Source organism: Cylas formicarius, unplaced genomic scaffold (genome assembly GCF_029955315.1).
Source record: "Cylas formicarius isolate icCylForm1 unplaced genomic scaffold, icCylForm1.1 PGA_scaffold_5__7_contigs__length_24384050, whole genome shotgun sequence".
In the NCBI taxonomy this organism is placed as follows: domain Eukaryota; kingdom Metazoa; phylum Arthropoda; class Insecta; order Coleoptera; family Brentidae; genus Cylas; species Cylas formicarius.
This window is the reverse complement of record NW_026844341.1, coordinates 14,460,006-14,476,277: the sequence shown is the minus strand read 5'-3', so window position 1 is coordinate 14,476,277 and position 16,272 is coordinate 14,460,006. Positions and strand designations below refer to the sequence as shown.

The 16,272-nt window shown below is 35.4% G+C and overlaps 1 protein-coding gene across 1 annotated transcript in view; it reads right to left on the bottom strand.

Annotated features, from left to right (window-relative positions):
- The window catches only part of LOC132702313 (myb-like protein B), a 113,089-nt gene that overhangs the window by 28,254 nt on the left and 68,563 nt on the right, over positions 1–16,272 (bottom strand). Inside the window, exon 2 of the mRNA XM_060670872.1 lies at positions 4,985–5,215. Coding sequence (XP_060526855.1) covers positions 4,985–5,215 — 231 coding nt within the window. The remainder of the gene's footprint in view (positions 1–4,984; positions 5,216–16,272) is intronic.

Here is a 16,272-nt window from a genome sequence, read left to right as displayed (position 1 = left end):
CTATGCAGCCGACTCAGGTCGCAGATCTTAGAATCTGCATGGTAAAGTGTATTTCCGGAGCTGTACTATCGAGTAGAAGCTCGAACCCTTAAAAGAATATACGAAAGCGTAATAGATGTATTTGAGATGCGAACCTACAGAAAAATGCTCAGAATATCGTTGGTGGAGTATACGATACGATACTAACGAAGGAGAGCCTATCAGAATGAACAAAGAGTTAGAGGTGTTAAAGGAAGTAAAGAAAAGAAAAATTATCTATCTGCGGGTTCCAAAATAATCCAGGGGAAGATTGTGGGCACAACGTCACCTACGTTGCGCAATCTGCGAGAATGATAATGGATAATGGAGACGCAACATGAAGAAGAAGAAGTCCTGTTTTCCTTACAATCATAACCTCAAGGATTTTATTATGAAAAGGATTTTATTATGAAACATCTGTATAATGACTACCTTATTGGGAAACTCTTTTGGAAATATTCAATACACGAGGCAAAGTTCCCAAAAACCGAATCATCTGTTCACGTAAATTTAGTTTCTCGATTCGGTTGGACGAATTGGAACGACGGGGAAAGTAAACCAATGATCTCCATGAAACCGCGTTTGGGTAAATTTTGCTCATTAACATTTGGCGTCGGTATTTGAAGCCCTACGACCCTGTGGGACTTTCAGGATTGCGGCGAAACAAAAAAAAACGAAACAAACGAAACAACTTCGTTTAGGTATACGCGTAGATATAATCGTATTTTCACCGTAGCGTATACGTATCAGCTTCGTACGTCTAGAGCGATATTTAAATAAAATGAGGCGAACAATCGTACATCCAAATATATGACATGGAAACGTATGATATGAATAGGTTTTCCGGTCTGGGGAGCATTTATTCTTACTGTACGAGGAAATATTTCTCGTCGTTCGAGCCGGCTGGTTTTGTTCAGGAGTGGGATGGCGAGATATCAAAACGTCTGTCGAGAGCCTTTAAAATAAATAAGGTATGACAAGGTTTAAAATGCGCACTCCTAGCAATTATGGGAAAAATAACAATTTGTGGGGGAAACTTGCTAGCATTAATTTAGAATCGGGTTTTGCAAGTTTGCGAGAAACTAATTAAAAATATAGAATTTAATTTATTGCTATTTACGCAAGCTTTTATTATACATTTTTTTCCTTCATTTTTACAATCATTCTACTTTACTTGTATACTGCACTCTAGTGAGGTTAATAATGGAATATTCTTCTGTGGTCCCCTTATTAGACATAACATCACAGATCAGGATTACAGTATTTCGGAGGAACTGGTTCACGAGTCACCCTTTCCAGTACCTTATGTAGTGTCGAAATCTTTTCTTCTTCAAGTATCATGTCCCTATTGAACGTTGATGACTGGCATGTTCACGATCTCTCCATACCTTTCCCGTACCTTGTGCTACATGGGCGTTAAGGCCTGTCCATTGTGTCAGGTTTCTTAGCCATGAAAGCCTCTTACGCCCAATCCACTTTTTTCATTTATTTTTCCGTTAAGGATAAGTCGAAGAAAGTCATATCGAGGTCCTCTAGTGATATGGCCTAGGTATTCAAGTTTTCGTCGCTTGATAGTAGTCTGTCGTGTCCCATTCATTGAAAAACTTCTTCATTTATGGTTCATGTGGTCCAGGATATTTTAAGCATTCTTCTGTGTGTCCACATTTCAAATGCTTCGATTTTGTTAAGCATTTCTTTATTAGGCGTCCATGTTTTGCATCCATACATAAGAATAGATCATTTGTAATATTTTACAAAACTTTTCTCTTGTTTTGTTGTTTAGTGTTTGTGCTCTGTTATCTTCAAATATATTTTTAATATACTTTTCCCATTCTTCCACTACTTCTGATTCTGATAGCGTATGCCCTTCATTATCCATAAGAGTATTGCTTTTATTTCGCCTGTGTAATGCAAGTGACGTCTTTAACTTGCCTTTATAAGTTGAATTCATCATTTTTTGTATCTCTTTTATCTCGTTGCATTTTGTTTGTAGAGATATTGGTCTCAAATCACTCGTCAGTTTAAGTTAAGTCACTTTCAGAAAATTCTTAATATTTTATTATACGTTTTCTTGATTTTCCACATGTCTTTTGAACTGACCCCTTATGCCCCTTCATCTTGTCCTCTGCTGAAGAAGTATTATGTTAATGTCTGTTTCTTTTCCTGCAATGAAGTCGGGCCAACTGAGAACAAAACCATTTCCACAGAGGCTTTGCGTGACCGAAAATTTCAACAAAGCAAAGTCGTAATGCACCTCCCGTGTCAGTTTAATTACTTCATTAAATGCGCGTCTGGATGGATTATTTAACTTAATCCAATCTAATCGTATTCGAAGTTCTACGCCCATTAGTAACGAGGATCATTTCGTCGTTAAAATCTGTGGTCTTACCTACAGATACGTCCGCAAACGAAGATCAAAAGAATAGGATAATGACTCTTAATCGGAGGTCTATTTTGCATTCGAAGGGCCTTGCAATTACGTTTAAATGAAGTGCAGTGCGGGATTTTCCGAATTGTCTGGGATGCTTGAGAAAAGCGCGACAACTTGACTATCATAGACGTCTTCTCGGGAACGTGACTGAAGTTAGCTTTTGAATGGGATTGAAATCTGACTCAAAGTCTGTATACAAATCTAGAGAATGCAGCACATCCTAGACCAAAGTATAAAAATTACAGATTCCCAGCTCTATTTACAAATTCCCTGGATTCTCTGGTTGTTGATAAATCAAACTTGCTGATGTTACGCTAATTATCCTGTTGGCATCTTCACAGGTTAACTCAACATTATAAACGGTGTCCAAATGGTATGTCAAATTAATAGACACAAGTTATAGAGGAGACTGAAAGAAACAAGTAAAATTATTTTTAAATATTTGTGACTCTAAATATGTGTATTTATAATTTGGTCTTAAGAGATACCCTCTTTGATACTCAATCACCCAGGGTTGTTATGGTCTATACTGAGTGTTTTCGTATTTAAGGCCATTTCGTCAAACATGTTGTGTGTTTAATACCCTATATTTTTTGACGCAGTTTCCAACAGCTGTAATGCCAACAATTTTATAATTCGAATCGTTTGTACAGGGTGAGTCAAATTGAATAATATAAATTTTCAAAAAATTAAAGATGCTCTATATTACACTTCCATTAATTACTCCTATTGATGCTCTTCCAATTTTATTATGCATTCCCGGTACATAAACTTTGAGGTCTACGCATTTTTACACAAATATCACAAAAGATTGAGAACAAAATAAATATTACCTGAAGGTGAAAAGTCTACAGAGACGAATTGAGGATAATTCTTTCCGATAATAGCATAAGTGAAGTACGCAACAAAACATTTTAAACAGTTTTTACGCTGGGGACAATATTAAAAATGCAGTATTAATATTGCTAATAGTCCCAGAAGAAACACTTAAAAACTAAGAACAAACTTGCAAAACAAAAAACAACTGTTTAATTAAGTTCACTTTATTTATTGCTCAAAATGTCTCCCACCGGCTTCGATACACACTTTAACACGGTCCTTAAACGATTGGATAACATTGGTCAGCATTTCATGACTAACCCTTTAAAGGGCTTTTCTTTTCTACTGTTACATGTCCTCTTTTATTGTAAGGAAAGTTTTATGCACTTGGTCTTTAATATATTCCCACAAAATTTTTGCCATAAATTATTTAAGTAGTTCGTAACTTGATGGGGATGGTATAAAGGAATCACATTCTCGTTATTTCCTAATATACCACCTCAAAAAAGACTAATTTTTCTGACTCTGGCAACATAAAATGGGGTGTACTTTTAGCATAATAGTGAAAAAATTTGCCCATTAACACAACCATTTTTATGGAATGTCGATTCACCCGTAAATAATCATCATTATCATCATTTTGCTCAAAAATTGTTTTTTTTTGTAATTGTAATTTGTAATTTGATAATCATTTTCATTGAGTTCTCGAAGTTCTACATTATAAGAATGAATCTTATTTCTTCCCTGAACTCTTAGAAATTAATTAAATAAATTAAGTCTTGGGACATGTGGGTTTTCTGTTGTCTGTGACCGTGTGACATTCATTTTCCTAGTTCACTACAGTTTTGGCTTTTTCGTTTTTCTCCTAAGCAACAATTTAAGTTCATCATACTCTCAAGAGTTTTAGTTTTAGAGGACTGCTTTCAATCGGGTTATTGTTGCCTGTAAATTCTCGTAGCTAACAATTTCTTCCATCGAAAAATTCATGGTTGAATTGCATGTTAAGCAACTAACAACCAACTAATTGAGAAAACTAATCCAAAATTGGCAGGTTTGAAATAATTATTTTTCTTACAACATTCAAAATTTACCTATTTATTTTTATTTTTCTTGGCTTATTGCGGTACTTCTTTTTGGAGCTTTGCTCTAAGAAATGTGTATACTTCAAAAACTACTAAGTCCAGGTATCCGAAAGCACTCGTTACAGACCATAACAACCCTATATTGGGTGATTAATTATAAAAGGGTGCACCTATCAATGGAATAATATACAGGGTGTCCCGTTTAAAAAAATATTAGTTTCGTTATCCACATATTTACGAATGATCCTGTATAGTGGAAAATAAGTTTGAATTGTTTCTTTTGTTCTTGTCTGTAACCAATAATAAATGAGATATATTACTTTGACACACTATTGGGACATCCTGTATAGATCTTTGAGGGAGACTTTGGAAGAATGAATTACATTCAAGAATTTTAATTTCGTGATTGCGTTCGCCAACTGGTGATGATTTGCCAATCTCCCAACTCGAGCTAACTTCGGTCAGGTATGTCTGGTGTGCCTCAGGGTTCCCGTTGCGGACCCCTGATTTATTATTACTTACTTAAAACTCTACTTTAGCTCAATTAGAAGGTGAATTTCTTTCCGATTGCGACAATATTGCGATTTGTATTTTTTTTTATGTCGTTCTTAAGTATATAAATAAATAAACTTACCGTAATCTGAATCGTCTGAAAACCCATCGTTATCGTCGTACTCTACATCGGTGAACGTGGATTCGTTATCCGAGTCCGTCAAGGCAGCGGACGTGTTGCCATTGGTCGCCTTGCAGTTGTCTTTGCACGCTCCGTTGTTGTTGTCCTCATTCTCGTTAGTCTTCGACGAGTTCTTAGTGACGTCGTCGTGGGCGGACAGCTTGTCGTACCCCTTGCGCCCTGGCCGATTTTCTGAAAAAGAAGAAGAAGAATGCGAGTCGGTCGACGCATGTACTATGCCCACTACTACACGCACTGCTATACTCGATGAACGGCGAGGCAAATTTTACAATAGACCGCTAGTAATCGAGATTGTTTTCTTTTTCGTGCTCGTCTATACAAATGGATGGAAGCAACGTTCTCTTTGTTTGGTGACTGTCTTTATCGAGATAATCTTACTGAAGAAACTAATTACCTCATAAATTCTTATGATCAAACTAAAAAAAATTGACACTTTTTTGGTTTATGTTTTAAGTTAACACAGAATTTCGTCTTAATTATTTTTGTCTTTAAAATTTATAGCATATTATGCAACTTATAAACTGCATTTGCCAAATAAACTCACGACTCAAATGCCGTTTACCGCACTTATTGCATAATATACTATTATCCAACGTGTTGCATACTATATATTTTTGTTTTAGTTCTGTTTTTGGGTACATTTTTGCAAAACCACATGAATACATTGGCTGACATGGCCTTCAGAATTGACAAACGTCAAAATCCGAGCCGTGCGGAAAAATCTCCGAAAACATCCGAACGATCCGTGGGAAACGAAAACATTAAATCGGTGTTTAAGTAGGAATTTTACAGAAGGAAGTACAAAAACTATATTTTACTTTCGGAGATTTCCCGCTAATAATCTGTTAATTTATGCAAAATGTATTCCAGCGGTACACGGCACAGCAATTTTTAGAATGTTATTTTATTTTATGTTATGACATCTCAAAAATTAATTCAAAAATGTTGTGTGATAAAAAAAGACATTGTCTTTATATTAGTTTAGTACATATAACTCTAAAAATATTAAAAATACCTTTTTTCCTGTTATCGCATATGTTGAATCAAAAATTTAGCTCACTCAACCTACCAACGTATTGCACGGCTTGAATATGTGTTTCAAAACCTTTGTCCACTCCAACGGGATAAGTTGCGCTTATGTTTTTCCAAATAAGCCATTGTAGTTTAATCTAGGTGAGTGTTCTGATAAAATAATCGGCTAAAAGTCTGAATACCGTAAATTCCTATTTGTCCATCGTCCAAAATGGCGAACAGAAAGGGGCAAAAACGAAAACACCATCGAAACAAGGTCCCCTTCGTGCGACGGCTTGCAAAAAGCAAGTCTTTTACCTTAATTTCAGAGTTTCAGACGTCTAATCAGACATTTATTGAAACGGAATGCGGACTAAAAAAGGTTCTCAAATACGGCGTATGGATCCGATGCGAAACAAAAATAGGAGCTTTTCCCCAAGCCCCGGGGATGTTTAGCTTTGAAGTCTTTCGCGTGTACTCGTGTCGGTGATGGGAGTTAAAAGCAGTGATATTCCTAAACACGTATTCAACCCTCGAAACACACATATATCAGACGGTTGCTTGTCAAAATTGTATGATATTTTACATTCTATACGACTTTTCAAAATTAATGGTAAATGCAAAGAAAACAAAAACGCTGTCAAACATATCAGGGATATAGACAACAGTGCATCGGTTAAATTGCTTTAGATGTATCTTTACCAGGCCTGGGAAGCTCGGTAATTTATTTGCCTTTTGAGTCTGACTATAGGTCAGATTCTCGATCGCAGCTTAGGCTCAGCAGACTAATATTGCTATTTTTTAAAAACATACTCTTTTTAATTAACAGCTAACTAAATGAGGGACAATTCTGTCTAAGGTGAATTGAGTGAGTAAAATCCTGAAAAAGATTCCAATAGATTTAGTCGTTTAGTCATAGTCAAACCTGTGACTAGAGATCATTTTAATATAATAATAATAATACTTTTATTCCTAGAATATAGCGGTTTTTGTATTATTAGTTTTAATATTAATCAGTCTAATTCAATGTTTAGAAATGATGCCAAAAAACAGTTGTTGCCCAATAATATTAAGAAGGTAACTAATTTATAATAAAAATTGTGCGTACTTAATTTAGGTGCAAATTAATTTAATTAAACCTTTTATTATATAAAAATTGCGATCTGTCCTTATATTACAAATGATTTTTGTTTGCCACTTCATCCGAAACAATTTACCTTTGAAATAGATTAAGCCTGTCGATTAACGCGACTAGAAATCAGACTCTCTCATTCTGCGTAGTTTCAAAACCTACCGATTGCTAATGACCATTGTTTTGCTTAAAAATGCAGTTTTCTCTCACCAACTAGGGAAAAATTATTTCCACCAATGCAAACGAAGTAATTCGACTTTCAAATACATTACAAAAGAGATTCTCTTACGCAGCGTAGGTTCAAATCCTACCTACTACACACGACCGTTATTTTGCTAGTAAATATCCAGTATGACGTTTGAGTCTCGCGTATTTTGATATACTGAGGAAGGCAGTGCCAGCGCTAGTTGGGTTGGAGTTTCGCCGAAGTTTTTTAAAAACAAATTAAACGATTTTCTATTAAGAAATCCTTTTTATTCAATAAACTAATTATTAATTATTAATTAACTAATTATATGTTAAATTATTTTTTTATTATTTAGTGTGTGTTTTAATAATTAATCTATTTCATATATAAAATGTGAGCTTAATTATATACATATTTCTTGTTCATTGTATTGTATTTCTGTTCTTGTTCATAAATCTGTATTTCTGTTTTTTTTTAAATTGATAAATTTTTTATTATAATTTACAATAACGCTATTACGAAATTACAAATTAAAGATGAAATGTAATTTTTAATTGAAAAATAAGTGATAATACTAAATATTTAAAATCGGCTAGGCATGTTAAAAAGTTAGGCAGTATTATTTACAAATCTTCTGGATTCCTCCTACGTCGGTTTTTGCCGAGTCGAACTTGCTGAGGTTTCACCAATCAACGTGTTTAATTATTCAGAGCTTAACTGAAACTGAACTGAACTGAAACTGAAAATTTCAGTTTTATTTTGCAAAATCTGCATTAAATTAAAGCCTGTAAAAGAATGCATAGAGTTTGTATCTAGCCATATCCAAAGAGAAAGCATTATATATGTTAGACTTGCTTTTTCTGTGAAATTATTTCTACGTTTTTTTTTTCATCTGTATGTAGAAACAAATACCTTATTGTCGACACCCTTAGCAGAGTTCTATTGTTAATGTTTTATTGTTTTTCTACTCTCTCCTTTAAAATGCCTAATTATACACCCATCTAGAGCGCAAAAAAGTCATTTTACGACGTCAGTTTCGAGGATTTTGCTCACGGATTTGGGAGCTATCAGGTATTTTCCCACATCTTCAATTTTAACGTTTATCAATTCTCACGGCCATGTCACACATCACTCAGTGAATGTATCCATGCTGTTTTGCAAAACCAGAAACTAATGGTCATCGAAAAATTATAGTATGCAACACATTGATAAAATGCTTAAGTTTATTAACGACATAATAAACAAAACTCGTGACTGAAATGCCCTTTATCAAACTTGTTGTATAATACACTATCACCTATGTTCCTTGTATAGTCCAGCACACGATAAATGGTCGTAACCTCAATAAACAAGCGCGAAGACCAAAATATCTAACTCAAATTCATCAATTTCGGGTTGAAAAACGAAACCTATATTATTTATACGAGATTGGTTCGACACGCATGACACTATTAAGAAAGGACGACAAAATTCTTCATCGAACTGCATTTTGAATGGTGTGGAATATAGACACAAAAATGCAATAATAATAACAACATTCTCTGTTTTACAAAATGCTGATTAATCAATAGCAATATTTTTACCTGCATTAGTGCTGATACTTTCAATCTCGATATCTTATTTCTTATTTTGGGATTTTGAATCGTCGAATTTGGCGAAACTTTAAAAATCTTTAGGCGGTCTGTTTGAGTTTTTGTGTATTTTATGTAGCTTTAGAGTTGAAGTTACTGTACAGGACAACACAAGGGTAACTACCACAGCTGCTACTTGTACTGATAATATTTTAACAAAAAGTGGAAATACTTATTATGATACAGGTGTCGTGGATCCCTTTATCTCGGGCCATTGTGGGTAGTTAGAAAAAATAATGTTGGACTTGAAAATATACTTATCCTATGTACACCCTACTGTAATACTATTTACAAATCTTCTGCGTCTTTTGTTGAGGAATCGACGTTTCGCTAATCATCCTTTTGGCTTATACAGAGCTTAGGAGGATCACACTTGGGAGCAAAATAGCATTACAGTAGCCCGTGGAAGTTGCTTTGAAAAATTGAGTGTTGAAGATATGGCTTCTTTATTAATAGGTAGGATTTAGGTACTTGTTAATCAAATTTAGTGTGGTTTAGCGATGAAATGAACAATATGAGAAACAAATTAGCTTAGGACGGCATCATATAACGGAATTTGAAATTCATGGAAAATAACTAATTATGCAAAAAATAACTCTGCAAATGAATGTTATTTATTGCATTGTCCCCGATCTTCTGAGGTGTTTAATAAACAAACCAAAGGTATCTGAACAATATACCTTTCGTTTCAGCAACCTGCTTTCTACATGGGTTTGCTGAGGGAGATGTATTGAGCTTGAGACAAATCTGCACTATTTTGATATTAACAGCATTGTTTTTGAAGAGATTACTAAATTCATATTGACACCCATTGTAACGTATGCATTTTTTTCAAGGTGTCCATATTTGTACCGGCATTCAAAAAGGAAGTACTGGATCTTACTCCTTGTGACTATAGTATGACATTCGACTGCGTTTCTGAAGACCTATTACTGGAAAATTGCACAAATGTGTGTGTTGTTTTCTTTTCACTGTTGTGTCTGTACTTTTTTACATCTTATATTTTATATATTTTTACCTGTATAAAATGTCTCGCACGATTGTATTATTTTTACAACACATTTGGCTTATAATGGGCGGAACACGTCGAGTCCGCATCAATCTCAGCAAAACGACAAGCCTCCTCCTTAACAAAACAAGCAAGTATTCCGAACGTGATGTACCTTATCCGATTATTCGCACGGCACTGAATTCGCTGGGGTAGAGATATCCGCAGCGAAGTTATGATAGCAATTTATAGTCCCATTATCTCCGCTATGTTTTACAAACTACGAGGAGAGATAGGAGCGGCGCGATATAAAGAGATACACGAGGAGAGACCGTAATCTTGTTTGGAGCAAATATGTCGCCGTAAAGAAGTTACTTAAGTTTTTCAGTCTCCTTTGTCGGTTCCGCTCGCTAAGTTTTGACGAAGGTTTATAGCGAGTTCGTTGTGAATAGCACTCGCGAAGATTAATTCTCACGGAAAATTGTTTTACTTCAGCAAACCGTCTGCTGAAAAACTGCTGTAATCCGAAGGAAAAAAATAATAACGGATTTAGTAACTGATTAATTTGGCATTGAAATTTGTCCCTTCTGCTGTTAGTTACGTGGCTAATCTATGCTTACGGTCGTTCGAGATTATGATGACGCATCGAAAGCTTTCATACTTGCACTAAACTTAAGCGGTATTGAGGATCTCATCTCTCTCACACTACGCAACGCGGAAAAGAAAAAGATTGAAGCGACACACCTCAATAGTAAAAACTAATAAGAAACAACAAAAAATAAAAAACGATTAAAAAAAAACATGAAAACAACCAAAAGCGAAATGTAAAAGAGATCAACATAACATCAACCCAAATAAGGCTGAAGATCACCTAATTCCAGGCGAAATCTCAAATTATCAACCAAATAGTCAAACTGACACATACTGTCAGTGCAGCTTTCAGACTTAAACATGTTTCTGTCTTGTGGAAAGTAGCTGAAGTCATATTGATTCCTAAATCGGGAAAAACTTCTTTTTCTTAAGGTGTCATATCTATTTAATGGATGTTGGCAACAATTTTGACAAATTCTTGACGGTCCAGTACAGCTTTAAAGAGTAAGTGAGCATCGAGATGAGTCCAGTCTCTAACATTTTCAAGCCTTCCGATGCCGCGTTTTCTCTCAATCTTTCCTTCTATGATTAGCTTCAGGAATTCCTATTTCGTGTTTCTAAATATATGACCCAGATAAGCTTAGCTTCTTCTTTTTGTAACAGTTCCCTTTCTGTTCTCATAGGTCTCAGAACCTCAATGTTGCTTGTGTGCTTAGTCCATGATATTCTCGGTAGTCTTCTGAATAACCACATTTTAATTGTTTTAAGTCGGTTTATAGTATAACCACACGAAACAATCGCAAATTAAGGCTCTGCCTTGTTCGACCCTGCTTCGAATCTCCATGTTGGTTATCCAGCTGCCAGCTGTTATTCCACATTAATTCTTAAGCCGAGCTGATATTCTATAGACAAGGTTGCAGTGCTTCCTGACTTTCAGCAATGATAGTATTAGCAGCGTAAGGAAGGTGGTTGGCTGGATAACCATTGATTTTTATACCGTCATCTGTATCAAACGAAATTAACAGTACATCAAAGCTATACTTGAACAAAGATACCAAATTCCATCCCATTAGTTTGGATTTAGAGTAGGACTATCAGACAACTATTAAACCCGTATATTCAGAAGCTTGGATCAGTCCTGGACCTTTTGTATACTAGTAACATTCCTCAATTAGAAAATAACACTATTGCTGATGACACCCCCATTCTGGACATATGAATCGATCACGAACAAGCAGCAAATAAGCTGCACATTGGTACTTCTGAAATAGTGACCTCCAATGGGAAGTGGAGATGAACACTGTCAGAAATACGACGCCTAAGTGTGCTAAGAAGCATGAACAATATTAATATTTATGTGGCTCCTAGGCTAGGAGGTTTCAACTCCTGAGTTATTTGAACTTTATATGGGTGTAGATGCAAATCTTTTGTTAAAATTCGCTGTGTGGTTGAATACGTAAGGCCCACTTGCTGCGATCGATGACGAATCGATGTGTTTGGATCTTCGGCTACACTTTCGCGAACAATGGCAATATTTTGATCTGACCGACCTGCTCGAGCACGTTGAGGGATTTTGAGGTTAGTTACAGATCCAGTTTGCTCAAACTTTTGAATCACATTCCAAATTGTCCTCTCAGAAGGTCGATTTTGCACGCCGAAAAATTCACGTAGAGCCCGAAATGCATTTTTTCTTGATCGACCATTTTCATAATAGACTTGCACTATTTTTACACGTTGTTCGGTCGTATATTGCTCCATGACTAATTTTATTTATGTTTTGAGGTTAGAAATCTCATATGATAATAAATAAATACAGTGGCGTACTCTTATTGAATCACCTGTTAGTAAATTAGGCTAGCACAACAGCTGCCAAAATACCAAAACCCGAAGAACAAAAAATTTGATACTTTTTGTTGTCCCCTTTGGATTTTATAAGTTTCCGGCAGTCCCGAAGTTAGCTTCTCCTTAAAGATGGCGTCACGTCTGTATTACCTGCCACTCCCGAGACACTCAAAGCGAATGTTCGGTAGTCTGAATGTATAGTGCACTTTTAATCTCGGCAAAAGCAAACACTGCGCACTCTAAAAGAATTTTTACCTTCGCAGGTGGATTTTTACGCGAGACTAATGCCAAACGTACACAAAAACGGTAGGAGGGGGGTGGGGGGAGAACAACGCGGTCCGAGCGAGCGGCAGGGTCCATTAAAAGGCCATTTAAAATAGACGCTTTTTCAGTGCGGTGCATAAAAACCCCGGGGTATTCTTTTACCCTTACAGGCAGACATAAAACGAATTGAAACAATCCCGGTAAATGGACTTTCATAGTCCGGTTGCGTAACAGGCATTTCGAAAAGTTGATTACGCAGCAACGGCAATTCTAATTAATTACAGGAGATGGATCTGCCTTTATAACAAAATTAATCACGTAGGTGGTTGTACATAATGGCACTTTTCAACACTAAACCAACTAAAAAACCGCTGAATTCATCAATAATTGATACGAATTAAATATAAGAATTGACCTTCACAATGGAAGAATACATATATAACTAATATACATAAACAAGGCGCCAGGAAGATGCCTTCAAACTACAGAGCGCTCAAGGAGACTAATTCTCTTTCAAGATTGTATTGGAGAATAATAAAAAAACAGATAAGAAAATAAAGAGTAAGATATTTAGGAACAAAGCGGTGTTTGCACTGTACGATATATTTAATCTTCTGGATTCTGGATCACATTTGCTGACGTTTCGCCAATCATCTTGTTGTGTTGTGTGAGAGGGTGGAGCTAAAAGAGGGACATGAACATTGTCTCGGATGACTGTTTCCCATATTGGTGAAACGTCCCGGTTAAGATTGTTTGGTTGCTTATAGATTTCTATAGATTCACGGATTTTTAGGTAGTAGAAGGATTGATTACTTGCAATAATTTTAGTTTTATAGAATAATATTTGATGCCCGGTTTCATGATTGTTTTCAGCAATTTCGATTATCGTAGTCTTAAGGCTCTTTCATGTTCTTTGAGCCTGGTTAATATTTTTCGTCCGGTCTCTCCAATGTATTCATTGCATAGGCATCGAATGCTGGAAACTCCTAGTTTCAACGCCGGCAAGTGTGGGATTGGTTTCGGAGTCATTGTTTTTGGAAGGTTGGGGTGTGTATTTTGTGATGGAACGCTTAATATCTTTAATGTGGAAATTATTAGAGAAAAGAGCAGATGTAAGGTGTTTTAAAGTTCAGTGACAGGGGCTGTGATAGTTTTACTGCTCTGTAAATAAGAGGGTTAATTGCCGAAGATTTTTGGGCCGGATGGTAATGTGACAATGCATTAAGGCGAGGTTAAGCATTGAATATTTTTGAAAACACTCGTTTTAACAATTGACCTTCATCGCATCGAAAACCGGAATTAGAAGATTAAAATTGTAGCTCTTGCTGGCAGATGAACTTTTATCTGTTACGTAGAATGGCAAATTGTGCCTATGCGGCCACTATAACCTCCCATGACGGTGTTGGTACAATCCCATCTGATATATATCCACGACTACTAAATTTTGAGCTTTACAGGGTGATCCATTATAAATTTCCACCAACCTAATTTTTGAGGCAGAAAGCTACGGACATTTATAATGGACCACAGTGAAAGCTTTCCCACAATGGTCCAGACATCTTTTCTTTTAATAAAGGGAGTTTGATAATACATTAAAAAATTGATTTAAATAATGGGTTTAATAAGAATGGCATCACGCCAAGTCCTATTCTCTTTGAACCCTATTGTTCAGGTTTGCGACAAAAGCCTCTGCGTTTTAACAAAACAAAATAGTCTAGATAAGTGACAAAACGGATCTACAAAGGAACGTTCCAATAGCTGTAATCGATGCTTCGAAGTCCCTGTCGATTGGGAAATCTGCCTAAACGATACAAATCCTGGCAGCGAAATCAATTTCCTTAAATTAAAAGCTCGCCCGTTGCAAATAGGTCCTATCTCATTTCCTAAACGAGAGGGCATATTAATTCTCCTATTCAACGAAATGTATTTGTCATTTTATCAACCATTTCCACGTTTTTGGTTAGTTGGAAGTTTCATATCGATTTAAAAATCTCGAAACGTGTGATCAGCATTTTTAATATTATAAACCGTCGAAAATGTTAGTGTTTATACATTAACATAATGTTATATACAAAAGTTGTAGTTAAAACTAAAGGAAACAATTTGTAATTATTTTAAAATGGAACGCGTTGTCTAGTATTGCATTGTTATGGTCTATACCGAGCGTTTTCGGATTAATGACCATTTTTTCCTCAAAACGACATTTCCGACAGTGAAGTTAGTTCGAATCATTTAAACAAGGTGAGTCAGAATGAAAAACATTAATTTTCGAGAAAAAAAATCAAATATAGTAATATCTCATTGTGGTATATCTTTTTATTAAGCATTCCATTTACCTAAACTTTTTCAGTTTCGCACATTTTTACGAAAAAAAATCCGAAAATTTGTCAAATTATGAGAAGTTATAGCAATAAATAGGTAAATTTTTTCCTTTCTTTTCCATTTACGTTTCAAATAAAAATCTTTTCTACCAATATTCGTTACGGTCCTGCGGAGGTCTGCGGTTAAGGCACTGTAAAATACTTAAAACGTCAAAGCAATAAATGCACTACATTTTTGGTTATATTATACCTGATATTTTGGCCAATGCGGATCATTAATTGCGAATGGTTCCCTTGGTCTAACTGTCGTCAGAGTTTAAGTAGAAATTATTTTATTTCAGCCTTGGGTTGTCCAATTAATCGTGTCAATCCGATATAACGCTCACAGGAAATTGAAAAAAAAACCGCTGGCAACGATGCGATGGACGGAAGAGAAATTAAAAACTCTATTTCCGAATTTAGCAAACTTGTTCTCATTTTCGCGATTATAAAGCGCCATCGGCATTTCAATTCCGACGCGATTGATGACAGTTGTAATTTGGTTGTCCGATGCAAATTTTTCCGATTTAATTTGCGACGTCGGCTTTGTGCGGGTCGCTTTTTGCGCTTGACGCGTTGACGACATGTCAAACATAGAAAAAGGAATATCCAACCAGTCGTTATTTTCGAGACAGGGTTTTTTCTTCATTTTGTTTATAAAGATCTTACGAAAACGCTGGAAAATTTTTGAGAAACAAGTCACTAAGTCTGTATTGATCTATTTATTACACAATATTATGTGTGAAGATTTTGGTCATTCGGAGTTTTAAGAAGGGGAACTTCGTCGGTTTTATTTATTGTGACGCACACAAAGCATTTGATTGCATAACACATGAAATCCTCTTAGGAAAACATAAAAAAGATTTCATGTAATTAATTAATTTTTGTTAATGCTTTTTCAAAAAGCTGTGATTGTGGTTTTGTTATTAGAAATTGAATACTGCGTGGTACTCAAGTTATAATAATAGTTTTTCCCATTTTGAGGAGAATTTTTATTAAAAAAAAAATTTGTTAATGTTTTTTAATTGCTGTTTTAACCCAAACAAAGCTGTGGTTATGATTTTAGTTTTATAAATTAAATATACTGGGTGGTACTCAAATTTTGGTTTGCGGATAATTTTCACTTTAAAAAATGCTATAAAAATGTTTTCTGTGCAAAATTATTAAATTTTTGTTGATGCCTTTTTAAATGCAGTTTTCACGCGATATATCTCTGTATCTC